General features: G+C 44.7%; 3 protein-coding genes across 5 annotated transcripts in view; 2 read left to right on the top strand and 1 right to left on the bottom strand.

The window, feature by feature from the left end:
• The first annotated feature begins 63 nt into the window (after nucleotides 1-63).
• On the top strand, nucleotides 64-3520 carry LOC143211913 (uncharacterized). The gene is made up of 11 exons (XM_076430041.1): nucleotides 64-195; nucleotides 452-639; nucleotides 696-800; nucleotides 874-1047; nucleotides 1107-1355; nucleotides 1592-1737; nucleotides 1914-2060; nucleotides 2123-2376; nucleotides 2438-2605; nucleotides 2738-2915; nucleotides 3018-3520. Exons 1-10 carry the CDS (start codon nucleotides 105-107, stop codon nucleotides 2839-2841), a joined length of 1626 nt encoding a protein of 541 aa, XP_076286156.1. The 5' UTR covers nucleotides 64-104; the 3' UTR covers nucleotides 2842-2915; nucleotides 3018-3520.
• Mrpl38 (mitochondrial ribosomal protein L38) lies at nucleotides 2905-4798 on the bottom strand. The gene is made up of 6 exons (XM_076430031.1): nucleotides 4396-4798; nucleotides 4184-4336; nucleotides 3783-4110; nucleotides 3547-3705; nucleotides 3347-3483; nucleotides 2905-3256 (listed from the first exon to the last, which is right to left on the bottom strand). The coding sequence occupies exons 1-6, from the start codon at nucleotides 4532-4534 to the stop codon at nucleotides 2967-2969; spliced, it is 1206 nt and encodes a 401-aa protein (XP_076286146.1). The 5' UTR covers nucleotides 4535-4798; the 3' UTR covers nucleotides 2905-2966.
• An 897-nt stretch (nucleotides 4799-5695) lies between these two features.
• The window catches only part of Trio (trio Rho guanine nucleotide exchange factor), a 33729-nt gene continuing 26477 nt past the window's right edge, over nucleotides 5696-12947 (top strand). The window contains exons 1-16 of one of the 3 annotated variants that reach the window (XM_076429991.1): nucleotides 5696-6334; nucleotides 7035-7324; nucleotides 7410-7523; nucleotides 7591-7915; nucleotides 7998-8656; nucleotides 8853-8963; nucleotides 9671-9849; nucleotides 9923-10070; nucleotides 10151-10342; nucleotides 10438-10641; nucleotides 10729-11013; nucleotides 11095-11421; nucleotides 11495-11906; nucleotides 11998-12236; nucleotides 12299-12600; nucleotides 12679-12925. In XM_076429991.1, coding sequence (XP_076286106.1) covers nucleotides 7064-7324; nucleotides 7410-7523; nucleotides 7591-7915; nucleotides 7998-8656; nucleotides 8853-8963; nucleotides 9671-9849; nucleotides 9923-10070; nucleotides 10151-10342; nucleotides 10438-10641; nucleotides 10729-11013; nucleotides 11095-11421; nucleotides 11495-11906; nucleotides 11998-12236; nucleotides 12299-12600; nucleotides 12679-12925 — 4005 coding nt within the window. In that variant the 5' untranslated portion in view covers nucleotides 5696-6334; nucleotides 7035-7063. Of the gene's footprint in view, nucleotides 6335-7034; nucleotides 7325-7409; nucleotides 7524-7590; nucleotides 7916-7997; nucleotides 8657-8852; nucleotides 8964-9273; nucleotides 9370-9670; nucleotides 9850-9922; nucleotides 10071-10150; nucleotides 10343-10437; nucleotides 10642-10728; nucleotides 11014-11094; nucleotides 11422-11494; nucleotides 11907-11997; nucleotides 12237-12298; nucleotides 12601-12678; nucleotides 12926-12947 lie in introns of all 3 variants that reach the window. The other 2 variants (XM_076429992.1, XM_076429993.1) reach the window with 2 other exon arrangements.

Below are 12947 nucleotides of genomic sequence, written 5' to 3'. Positions count from 1 at the left end.
GTTATCGTGTGTACCGTCTACGGGTACGAATTCTCGTTTCCAGGCGCAACTATGAACCGTAAATCGTAAAGGGTAATATACAGGTGTCATTCTACACGAAGATCATGGCTACGAAAGTAGTCGAACTGTACAAGGACAGTAGATGGTCCACGAAAGACAAACTCGACCAATATCGTGGGATTTTAAAGTTGTACGGTTAGGAAATACTACATCGTATACGTGTGTAGTCGGTAGACTGCGGATTTTCATGCATTTATATGAAGATATTAGAAAAATTCAAGAATATTGTAATGTTGTAACGCAACAAAATTATTCAGGGATGAAATGAATTTTTATTTTACTCCTGCTTCCCGCAAATGAATGCAGAAAATCTTTATTTTGCGTAATGATCCGCAGTCTACTAGTCAGCTACGATTCATCTAATCAACCTCGCTATTCTTCGATCGCACAGGCCGCGAGAAGAAGTTGCGACAGCAAGATGCCGTAAAGTTGAAGAGAAGGGTATCGTGGCAGCTGAACACGTTCCGAGAGGACGTGAAAAAGTACCGGCAACTCGTCAAAGATACCAAAACTCAAGCGTACAGAGTGCTGCGAGGTCACCGGGATTTGCAGTTGAAATGCCTTGATCGTGGAGCAGAGGTTTGTTTCATGATCGAAGCTCTAAGGACTAAATATCGATCTGATTCGATTTGCAGCACACCTACTCGACCATCTACGAGGATAATTGTCTGAGGCGACGTCGGCTGGACATACTTCGTTACGAGAAAAAGAAGAAAATGAAGTTTTGCTTCGAATTGCAGGTGATGTTAGCGAGATATCCGAGGTGATCGAGTTGTATATTGAAATTTGCATTCGCACGGGTATATAACATAGTTGGAGCACGCGGAATACTCCGAGAGGTATGCGGAGGAACAGCAGATGATACGGACCGCAGCGGAAGGTCTGCAACAACAACTAATAGCGCGCTATCAGCTGGCTATAGCGAAGCAAAACGCAGCAAAAGCGATACACATAACGTACAGCTGTATGCTTGAAATCTTGAAACAGGTACAATTCTCTCTGTTAATACTACTTTGCAAACTACTGAACGAAACCGTTCCGCGAAGGATTCGGTGCGACACGACGCCCTGTTGGATATATTGAAGCAAGATCGGCGAAGTCAATGCAAGGTGATACTCAAGGCGACGATAATGGGCCAGCTGGCGGTCGAAGAAACGGACGACATAGAACAGAAGTGCAAACTGCTCACGCGAAAAGTTTGGAACAACATGAAGGAGCGGGAACGCACTTTGGCGCTTGTTCGCAGCCAAGTTGAAGATCTATGGTCGTACGCGCAATCTTTGATACGAACCGAGGTAAATACCCACGATAAGACCAGAACCGAAAAACGCAGTGTTTTCTCGACAAATGTCCCAAATGTCTGGTCTTTCAAAAGATCAATCTGGGCCGCAGTCGCCCTTAAAAATGTCCTATTTTTATCCCTGGCCGATAATTTAATTGTCCCTGGTCGGACCCGTGTTTTGGACAATTAGCGACAAAACGGTCAGTTACAAGAACGACAAAATACTATTTCCTCCGCTTGTCACGACAGAGCGAAACAATATTGACCATGCAAGTTAGGGACGCTTCGATGGCGGCGAACGAATCGTTGGAAAGGCAGGTGAAATCCCTCGAGAAAGTCTTGCAGAAAGTTCAAGAGTCGCTGCTGGTGCGATCTTATCGAGAGTTACTGTCGAGGTACCCTCGCTTGTCTATTACAGTATTTTCTTCGTAACTGTGAAAACTTTGGATCTGCAGAGTCACAGTTGTATCCGCCGATCACAGTGTTCCGACCTGGAGAAAGAAAGACTGTCGATTAGCGTAGATATAGATGGTTTCGTTCTCTGATTTGCGTTTCCCACTGTACTTACCAGGTTGGAAGAACAAATGAAACAGAGAACGCGATTGCTCGAGCAATTCAACCGGAATGTCCGAGAACGCGACTCGCTGTTGTCGCGGAAAAACGAAGCTTTAACCAGTCTATCGGAGATAGAGCATGCTGTTGTCGCTAACGTGGAAGCGTGAGTATTCTGGACAGTTATGGTTCAACGATTACATTATTGATGGCATTGTTCCGCTGCAGATATAACGCGGACAGAAATGCTCTTCTGGCTCAGATCACGATGCAACAGCAGCGTCGAATCGAGCACAGGAAGGTAAGAAAAGTTCGTGGCGAGTTGTTAATGGACATACGAGCTGCGTTACAAAACATGGTAGCTATGCTATTCTGCGTAAGGAGAGGAGTCGTTAGAGCACAGAAGAAAAAGACATCGAAAGAAGGCAAGGACGACACGGAAGAAGAGGCTCTACCATCAATGGAGAAAGTCGAAACGGAGGGTAATGATCGACACAATGTTCATGTTTAAATGGTAATTTAAACCGTACGTTTGCTCTTTAGGTCTAGCGTTACTGTCGACCGTGAGTCGAAAAGTAGGGGCACTATTTGGAATGAGCAACTTCGAATTCGATCAAGACAGGGACGAGAGAGCGAAAGATCTGTACCAAACTTACGTGTCTAACTATAATTCGAAACTGAAGTTTAGAGACGAGGAAGCAGATGCTACAGGTAAGCATGACCTTGAATGGCCTTCAGCTTCGTCAAAACACACACCATTCCATCTAAAAAAAGTTTACTTATACGTTCTCTCTACCTCTATCTAGAACAAATGGGTAGTGACACTAGATTATAAACTTTCAGGTTTCATCGTTGAGCACGAAGCGATCGACTCCACGGTACTGACAAGGGCTGATATCAAATTAAGAAGCAAACAGGCTGTCGAAGCTTTTACGCGATTACAATAACGACAGTATACCAGTCGACGATACCACGATTCTCCATAGATTCTATGAAAATTGACTCTCTGATTATTTACACGGTATGCGTCGAGAATTTATTTACAAAAGTCTATTGACAAGTAAGAAGTATATTACATGTCGTTGACTCGCCCCCAACCCAACCGTTCCTTCTTGATTTGCAGTCTCAACCAGGAAGGCGTATCTTTCTCGAATGGAATAGCATTCGGATACTTCAAAGGCGGTTTCGGTTCTCTGAAAGGATGAACGTTCTTCAATTTTCTCAATAGATAATACTTCATCGTCTCTTTAGGATCTCTGTGATGGTCCATATAAAGATTGAAAGGTTGTCTCAGTGGGAACCATTCCTGCCGCTTAACGTATTGGTTCGGGAACTTGTACTGGAATATTGGTTCCGCCGCATCTACGAAAAAAGAAGTACAACAGATTCTAGACTCGATGTAGAATAACTGTGATTTCATCGGATCAAAGTAATTCCAACAAGCATACACACCTAACGACGAATGATAAAATTCTGTTACCGAAGAGTCCCAATCACTCTGGAAAAATGCTAAACCCGCGGGCGTAAGATCGTCTTGATACTCCCGGTAAAATTCTAGCGTTGTCCAATTGCGTTCTTCCAACTGCAGACTGTACAAATAAAATGTAAATTACATCGTACATCAAGCATCGAATGGGTTCTGTGTTATTTACCAAGGTTGAGCCTTTTCATATTTAGAATAATCTAAACGCTTATTTTGCTTGTAAAGCACGAATATGTAACGATAATATCCAATTCCTCTGGATGGAATGGGCTTCATGTAATCCACTATTTGTTCTCCCTTTTCCACTGCGTTCCCAGGAATGTTACCTCTACAAATAACATTACAGTTGCCTATTATAATTACCTAAAATGATTTACATCGACATTGGATTAATTCAATACTCACACGAACCAGTGACAATACTCGCTATTCCATTTTTGCAAGTTACCATCCGGTGTACTCATGATCAAAGTCCATAAAGTGTCATCCTTCGCCGAATAATTAACATTCGGAGGTTCACGCGCTTCGCTAGGCTTTATAACATTCCCTGTATAAACTCTGACGAATTCATCATCCTGAACTTGATAGTCTATTTCTAAAGGTACAACTGGTTTGAAATACGCATCCTTGAATAAATGTTGAAAGACTCTGTAATGGTCTGCGATTCTATGCAGGTCCGAGGGACTATTTGTCTTTACCCATATCTCTCTTGCTACATCTATGTCGATCGATACTATAAAAACAATAATTTTGTCATTGTAAAATTAATAATAAACAAAACCTCCAGAGGAAGAAGTTCCGCTTACAAAACTTGTTTCTCGATTGCTTCTCCACATCAGGATCTTTTTCAATAGCCTTTTTCTCAGCCAGCCAAGTCTTTGTTGCTTCTTTCGACACTTTCGGAACGGCGAACCCAATATCTACTTTGAACGACGTCTCTGGATCCGGTTGGTTCAAAGCTGAAAGAAACATTGTTGGAGAAGAATTTATGCGAATATTATTGTCGTGATTGCTTTACCTGCGAGCCGTTGTTGCAAGGTGCGGGCAACTGTCGGCGGTTTTCCTCGTATATGATGTCCATGTCGAACTTGTCCGATACAAATCCTCGAGGACGGAGAGAAATCGTTTGTGAAAATTCGAAATAACCTGGTTGCCATTGTTGCAATAATATCACGCGAATCTTATAAAATACGGACGTGTAATCATCGAAGCTTCTCACGACAAATTATCGCACGGTAGAGACTGTTGTAAACGAAGAGGTTATGTTCGCTCCGTATCAATAAATGTATCAAGTACATATAGACAAACGCAGTGTTCCTTCTCTACCGTCGCGCTTTTTATCCCCTCCATTCTGATACGCAGCGACGCGACGTGCGACGTGCGGTAGATTTTCTCAGCAATGCAAGTCTAACAATAAGTCTAAATTGGTCTAAATACGAAAAGCCGCCCCTTCTCTATAAAATAACCTCCGATTGTGATTTAAAAAGAAAAACTGCATAAAATGTACAAATATGAAAAAGTTTATTTTAAATTTATTCTTCTCTTGCGTCATCTTGCGTAAAGATTTTAATTATCGAATGATTCAAATTGTATTTTGATTTCGCTGCTTATATGCATATTTAGCACGGCAGCGAAATTGAAGTAGTATATATATATTGTAATAAATATACATATGACGCCCAATTTTCATAAAAAATGAGGCAGTTTTCATATAAGGTCGACGATATCTCACCACTGCTTATATAGAAGTACTATTTCCATTTTTCGAAGTATTTATTCGAATTCAATCAAAGTTCGAACCTGTTAGGTACTTGATCACATCCCTATAAAATAGACGACATCACTGTCGCAATGGCGGATCACCAGCCAATCAAAGCAAAGAGATTCTTATCTCCTTCCTCTTTAAGGTCACGTTGCGTCACCTGAAGGGCGAGACGTCACGGAGGAAAATACTGTACATACACGTATTTATACATGTGTTTTATCAATTTCATACATGTACGTATATACGGTAAGTAAATATGTATGTAATCCCTACATGCAGACGACTGATATGATATGATAGACATTTCATTCAAGTTGTAAAGAATTTATCATTATCGATTGTTTGCGTAGTAAACCGAGTAAACGGATTCGTAATAATTTCTATAAATAACGGTCATTCATAAACCTCTCTTATGGATACTAATCGAACATTATGGATGTATATGTAGGTGCATATATATACATATGCACATAAGCACGTATATGTAACACGTATCGTTTGAACCGTCTCGTAGCTTCGAATCACATCGATGAATCGTAAACGTGAAACGAAAGAAGATGATTAGAGAGCTTATATGTAGAATGTAACGGACAACGATCTAACGAGGCAAATGTAATAATATAATTTATCGTACGATCAACCTCGCAGAGATATTAATCCAAGTATTTATGCACGTAGTATATGCTGTATATATATGTAGAATAAATTGGCAACGGCATGATACTTTACAATTTGAGAGGACCGTTTCTTAATTATCCGGAGCGTCTTTCGAGACGTCTATATACGTTCAAGGTCTAATCGTGAAATGTAGCAGGAACGATTTCCACCGTGTCGAGTAGACATTTGTTTAACGAATTTGTCTGTAGGCTTCAACAAATTTTCGTCTGGGAGAATTAAAAAATTTTGTGCTGCCACCACACGACATCAACTCGCATCGGCGTGTGTATTTTCTACGTTGATGTTCGAACGAAGAGGTCGTTGAAAAGTTCCTGCTCGAACGAATCCGTGCGAACATGGCAGACTGCCATTGGCAGATAGCAGTTTTGCGGTTTCGCACTGATCGCGACTGCAAAAGTTTTCACGTTCGGGAACAAAGGATATGAGCCGTAGTTCGTCTAGCAGAACGAATGTGTGTATGCTGCAGAGAAGAAAATCGGGACGTCCGAAGTTTCTTCGAGTTGATCTTTAACGGGTAAGCGAGACGATCTTCATTTCAATTTCAACCCCGTGCTCTTCGACTCGTGATTCGTGGTTTAACAACGGACGTCTATTCAAAGAGAGAATACGTCGTGCACCGCGAAAAAAAAAGGCCAGAAAAGACCAATTTGTTTTCGATGCGCGGAACAAAGCCAGCCAAACTTTTTGTCCGTCGCGTTGTCCTCACGCTGAATCGTTTACCGAAAGGGGCATAAAAAATAATATCTGCATTTGCAACGATCCTGTGACAGTGGTAACGGTTGTGTGGTTCGAGTAGCGCGATCACGACTACAATGGATGCAACGATAGGCTTTATTCCAAGTCTATGTGTACCGTTCTGTTTTGTGGAATTCTAACGATTCGACGAATTTTGTCCGAAAGCTGTTCGGAACATCGGTAAACCGTCGATTTGACGTACGGTTCCTCGAACGTGTCGATACAGTTTTGTCAGAGTTCGTTCTATGCGCTGATTTTATACCCTTTTCGAACGATGCGATAGAAGAATTATGCGTCGGAGAATATACTGAAGGTCGGTCGTACGCGTGAGTAAATAATCACAGAGATTGTTGAATAAAAAATTCCATAAATCGTGCACAGAGATTAGCGGATCTTTTCAGGCAAAATATCTCTAAACTTAGCTGTCTGAAAACCAGAAGACTGTCCCTTAATGATAACTGTACAACACGTTTCATTAGCTACGGCTCGATCGACAAAAACAGAGGACATGGATGGAACCAGAGCAGCGGAGGTTTTGCCTTTGCTGCAAGAGCGTCTGGCCATATTACCGGGTGGCCGAGACCGTAGGGGAGGACCGGTACTTGTCTTTCCTACTACTCCCAGACGAGAGCGTGCAAAACCAGAGGACTATCGTCGCCTGCTACAGTATCTGTTGACTGTGCCCAGCGACGAGGCTAGGGGTTTACGTTTCACAGTTATCGTGGACATGCGTGGTGCTACTTGGGACTCCGTTAAACCGATTTTAAAGGTTGACACTTTGCACTCCGTTAATTTAAGCGAGTCGGTATTAATCTGTATTATCTGCATTAAAAGCCAAACTTTCTCTGTTGAAGGTGTTGCACGAACATTTCCATCGATCGGTTCATGTTGCCTTCATCATAAAACCGGAGAACTTCTGGCAGAAACAACGGACTACCTTGGCTAAACAAAAGAAATATAATTTCGAGGTAAGCAAGACTTCTGTAATGGAAGAACGGCAACGAGACGATTCTGTAATGATCACTATAATTTCAGATAAACACCATAAGCTTAGATGCTCTCGCAAAGGTAATAGATCCATCGCAATTGACCTCGGATTTGGACGGATCATTGCAATACGACCATGCACAGTGGATCGATACGAGGCTCGCGGTGGAGGATTTTACGTGGCAGGCGGCCGATCTACTCGATCGATTGGACGATCTACAGGAGGATTTGAGTCGGAACGATTTCGCGGACGACGTGGCCGGAGCTAAACACGGAATCGATCTGCACAATGACATGAAGAAGAAAATCGTCAAGGTTCCGGTGGAGGAGATCGAGGTCGTCGGGCAACGGTTGCTGCAGCGTTTTAACAACAGTAAAAGTCACTTAATTTCCAATCGACGCTGCGCTACACTTCCCTCCCTACTTTCTCTAATTCCTAATCTCTGTAATCCCAGGCATGGCTACGACCAGCAGCGAAGGCGGCAGCATCGAGAGCGGCGCGATCGGAGGCACCGATCCCGATGGCAGAGCATTGGAAGCTTTGGTGATTCAGCACTTGGACTCCGTGCACGCGGCACAGCAACATCTGCTGCAGGTCTGGCACATTAAGAAGATGAAGCTAGACCAGTGCTTTCAACTGAGGCTGTTCGAGCAGGACTGCGAGAAAATGTTCGACTGGATTTGCCACAACCGAGAAAGATTTCTGGGGAATTACGTGGAGATCGGTCGGTCTTATCAGCTGGCGAAAAGTTTTCAGGAGGAGCACAAGCACTTCACCATGAGCTCGATGAACGTTTACGTGAACGTGAATAAAATCCTAACGATGGCTAGTCGGCTGTTGGAGACGCAGCATTATGCTGCGGGACACGTTAGAGCCGTTGCCGGTCGTTTGGATCGAGCTTGGAAAGAATTCGCTGCCGGCTTGGACGAGCGAACCGCGGTTCTCAGTTTGAGCGTTGTCTTTCACCATAAGGCCGAGCAGTACGTCGACAGCGTCTCGGGATGGAGTCAAGCTTGCGACGCTGGCAATTTACCTAACGAAATACCAATTCTAGAATCTCATATACGGCAGCACCAGTCGCTTTACGAGGCGATGTGCCAGGCTTACACAGAGGTAATTCTTCATTTCTGATCAAATCGCTTCGGATTCGGAAACGAAAACGAACTTGAATCGCGGTTACGAGATCGCGGCTCGTGTTATTTGATTTCGATTCGAGTGAATAGAATCCATTACATTTAAAGAGACGACGAAAATACTGAAAAACGAGTCGTACTTGCCTTTCATAGTAATGGAGAATGATATTTGACAGGTGTATGACGCGTATCAAGCACTTTTGAGCGGACTAGGCTCGATGCTACAAGTCTGTCACAGCCTGAGTTCGATTCACGGTTCGAACTCGGATACGTTTCGCATCGATTACGTACGAGACAATTAGTATCTTGTTACCTTTTATAGCTTCTAACCGGTGGACGTGCGCTTTGGTATAAACAGGGTGGTCGGTAGATGGTGAGAGTTAACTCTTCTCGAACGAAAACACGGGTCAGGTTCGCGTGCACGCCCATCGGTGGTTATCCTCGAGGTGTCGACGACTTCCGGTTGTTCTATCCTCGTTTATATATTTTTTTTTACTATCGCGCGAATCCGAATGTATTAATGTTCCGACGACGTAAACGCCGTCACGAAATGCTTAGCAAATGTTTAACACGGTTTTGGGTAATCCTATTGTTTAGGTACATAGTACCAGTAAGAAGCTTCTTTATCAACTGGATCATCTCGTGCAAGTCTGTAATCAACCACAAGGGATAGACCATACGGCCAGAAAACATGTACGTCTATTGGTGTGTGCATGCAGTGTGTACATGTTTGTATTCTCCGCGGACCAGCTTTTCTTGTTCATCTAATATTTCTTTCGTAACTTTCACGAACGACCGCGCGCGCGGACACGGTTCGATGAAACGAGAATAGATTGCATGTTTGTTCGGTTGCTTGAGCCAGGCGTTTGAACCGTGTGTACTCACGGATTCGACGAAGCTGTCTGTCGGTGCTCGGTAGTAGATTGTTCGCTTTACGCTTTCAACGAAATGCCGAACGGTCAAAAGGGGAATTGAAAACGCTCGATTTATCCAGAGCCAAGATGGACACGGCATCGACGGACATTCCGGTATGAGTGGAAACCCGGCTGCCGATTATAGCGAGGGTGCGTCTCACGTTTTGGCGGTGATTCACCAAATATTGGGTCATCACAGAGCATTGGAAGCGCGTTGGCATGCTCGGAAAGTGAAGCTTCATCAGCGTCTCGCGTTAAGGTACGTCACTATATCCTTTGTTTTTGAGAAAATCTTTTCGTTCCGATCACTTAGAGAATCGGATCGGTTTTAGATTGTTCCAAGAGGACGTGAAGCAAGTGCTGGATTGGCTGACGAATCACGGCGAGGTATTTATTAGGAAGAACACGGGAGTAGGTCGTAATCTTCAAAAGGCCAGAGTGTACCAGAAGAGCCACGAGCATTTTGAAAACGTCGCGCAGGTATGCAGATGTTCCGATGATTTTCCATGATCGAGACTAGCGTGTTCCGATGATATTGGTGTACTCTTTCCTCGGTACAGAACACGTACACGAACGCCACCAAATTGCTCACCGCTGCACAAGAATTAGCGCACACCGGGGAGTGCGCCGCTGACGAGATATATACGGTTGCGCAAGAATTGGAAGCTCATGTTAGTAGTTTCGCAGCCAGAGTCGAGCAACGTCGACGAAGATTGGATTTGGCGGTTGTGTTTTACACTCACGAGAAGGAGGTATCGTATTTCCGACCGTAATGCTGTAACGGATTAAGGAAGAAGAATCGATCGAGAAACGTGACGTGTGACGTTTACGTTGTTTGTTTGGCCAGTTGAGCGGTTGGGTGGACGAATTGCGGCAAGAGTTGCAGCAGGACGAGGTCGCGGAGAATCTGGAGACTGCGGAGAGATTGTTGGAACAGTGTGCGCAGCATAGGGCCTCTTGCTTGGAAGCTTGCACGTCCACCATTGTGCAGGGCGAGGCGTTGCTTCGAGAACTTCGGGAATCTACCGATGCTCCTGACAGTACTGGCTCGGTGAGCAATCTTCTCGTTTGCTCTCAAGATGATGAACGGCAAGCAACTAAGAGGAAGCTAAAGCGAACACGTGCAATTCTTTTACAGATCGCTGCGGTGGAAGCTGCGCTCGATAGGCTGGCCGGTTTGAGACAGGAATTGGAAGATTTGTGGGCTACTAGAAAGCTGAGACTCGAGTTCTGTCTGCGATTGCGCGTTTTCGAAAGGGATGCTCTGGAAGCGAGTGGTCAGCTGGAGATGTGGGCGCAGGAGCTGCAAGGTCCTCCTCGAGAGGGATCGCCGGAGCAGCTGTTGCGCGTACATAACGACGGCGTTGCTCATATGCAGAACACTGCCTTTCAAGTTCTGCAACAAGGCCAGGAACTCGCTCAAGTAAGAATCTCGCTCGAATAAAATTTTTATTATTCGTACGAATGTAATATCGAAAATTCACGAATTTTGAAACCGGTCCAGGTGCTCGAACAATCTGGAGTATGTATAATGGCGGATGGTCAACACAGTGCCGCGTCTAGAGTTCAAGTGTTGCTAGAGTTCTTGAACGAGAGAGAAATGGACGCGGAAGATTTGGCAGAAATGCGAAGGGTTCGCCTGGAACAAGCCTCCCAATTGGTGCAATTGCAGACGGACGCCACTCACGTAGCCAATTGGATTCGCAACGGTGAAGCGATGCTGCTGGCGTCGCTCAGAGTTCCGGAAAACCTGCAGGACGCCGAGCAGCTTCGTTTGGAACACGAGCAGTTCCAGGTTGCTATAGAAAAGACGCATACCTCGGCTGTCCAAGTAAGAAAATGACTTTCTTCTTTGTTATTTACGGTACACAAGGAAAAGATTATACAATTCGACTGTTTGGTAGGTGAAGCACAGAGCAGACGCTCTGGTCAGCGCGAATCATTACGATCCGAAGAGCATAAGAGATGTCGCCGAGGACGTGACCAAGAGATGGCAGCAATTGGTCACGTGCGCCGAGGAGAGACATAAATTAGTGACCGCTAGTATTAATTTTTACAAAACCGCGGAGCAAGTACGTTCCGTATTAGATAGTCTCGAACGCGAATATAAGAGAGACGAAGATTGGTGTGCCTCCGGCGAGAAAGCGACGCAAGTGCCGACGCTCGTCGGCAAGCATCAGGAGCAGAAGGAAGCATTTCTGAAAGCGTGCACGTTGGTACGGCGAACCGCGGAAACATTCCTGAAATATACGAATCGCAGCCTACAATTTTATAGCTATCAGTCGAATAGTGTTGGTTCCGAGAATAAAGTTAAAAGTACGTGTTTCGCACGATATTTTCGTCCAGCTCGGTTTACTTTATACTTCTAGCGATAGCCACGATCTCACGTTCGACCGTTGTTCTCCAGGTATTTTGGAAGAATTACTCAGTAAGGAGAACCGAGTCCTCGAGTATTGGACGCAACGTAAAAAGCGACTAGACCAGTGTCATCAGTACGTTCTTTTCGAGCGCAGCGCTAAACAGGCCCTGGAGTGGATTCGAGAAACCGGCGAGTTGTATTTAGCCACGCATACCAACGTTGGCAAAAATCGTATCGAGAACGAGCAATTGTTGCGCGAGCACAATGAGTTCAAGGGAGCCGCTAAGGTAAGATGTTCTCGTTTCCTTGTTGAATTCCGATTCCATCCCTTTCCTCTTGTTGCTCGTAGGAAACGAGAGAACGGGTGAAGCTGTTGATACAACTTGCCGATAACTTGGTTGAGAAGGGTCACGCTCACGCGGCAGCTATCAAGCAATCTGTTGCCGAAGTCGATCTACGATACAAGGACTTCAGCACGCGTATGGATTGCTACAAGACGCAGATCGAAGATGATCTAGGGATCCAATCCGACGACGGCCAGAAAGATTTGTCCATCGATCGTAACTCTGATCCTTTGCTCGAGGAGAAGATCAAGGGAAAAGACCTGAAGGAGTTGAACGAGGAGAAGAGGCGGTCGGCACGGCGAAAAGAGTAAGCGTTTTTTTTTGTTTGAGCCTGTAGAACGTGTTGGACGGTGCGAGGTTTTATGGTTTTCTTGCGCCTCCGCAGATTTATAATGGCAGAGCTGCTCCAAACGGAACGCACTTACGTGAAAGATCTGGAAACCTGTATTCGTTGCTTTTTGGAGGAAACGCGATGCGGCAAAGGAAACATTCCGGCGGGACTGCAAGGTCGGGAATCGATCATCTTTAGCAATATGGAAGAGATTCATCAGTTTCATAGCAATATATTTCTCCGCGAATTGGAAAAGTACGAGACCATGCCGGAGGACGTTGGACATTGTTTCGTCACTTGGGTAGGTTTCGAGTTTCCGTTGG

Source organism: Lasioglossum baleicum, chromosome 9, assembly GCF_051020765.1.
Source record: "Lasioglossum baleicum chromosome 9, iyLasBale1, whole genome shotgun sequence".
Taxonomy (NCBI): domain Eukaryota; kingdom Metazoa; phylum Arthropoda; class Insecta; order Hymenoptera; family Halictidae; genus Lasioglossum; species Lasioglossum baleicum.
The sequence above is the reverse complement of the archived record's forward strand: the minus strand, read 5'-3'. Positions and strand labels throughout refer to the sequence as shown.

Excerpts from the sequence above, each read along its gene's own strand:
- Mrpl38 (XM_076430031.1), bottom strand. The coding sequence starts at position 4,534 with ATGGCAACCAGGTTATTTCGAATTTTCACAAACGATTTCTCTCCGTCC. Across the intron at positions 4,111-4,183 it reads GCAATCGAGAAACAAGTTTT|TATCGATCGACATAGATGTA; the intron begins GTAAGCGGAACT and ends TTGTTTTTATAG. Across the intron at positions 3,484-3,546 it reads TATGAAAAGGCTCAACCTTG|TCTGCAGTTGGAAGAACGCA; the intron begins GTAAATAACACA and ends TTATTTGTACAG.
- LOC143211913 (XM_076430041.1), top strand. The coding sequence starts at position 105 with ATGGCTACGAAAGTAGTCGAACTGTACAAGGACAGTAGATGGTCCACG. Across the intron at positions 1,738-1,913 it reads TATCGAGAGTTACTGTCGAG|GTTGGAAGAACAAATGAAAC; the intron begins GTACCCTCGCTT and ends TGTACTTACCAG. Across the intron at positions 2,606-2,737 it reads CGAGGAAGCAGATGCTACAG|GTTTCATCGTTGAGCACGAA; the intron begins GTAAGCATGACC and ends ATAAACTTTCAG.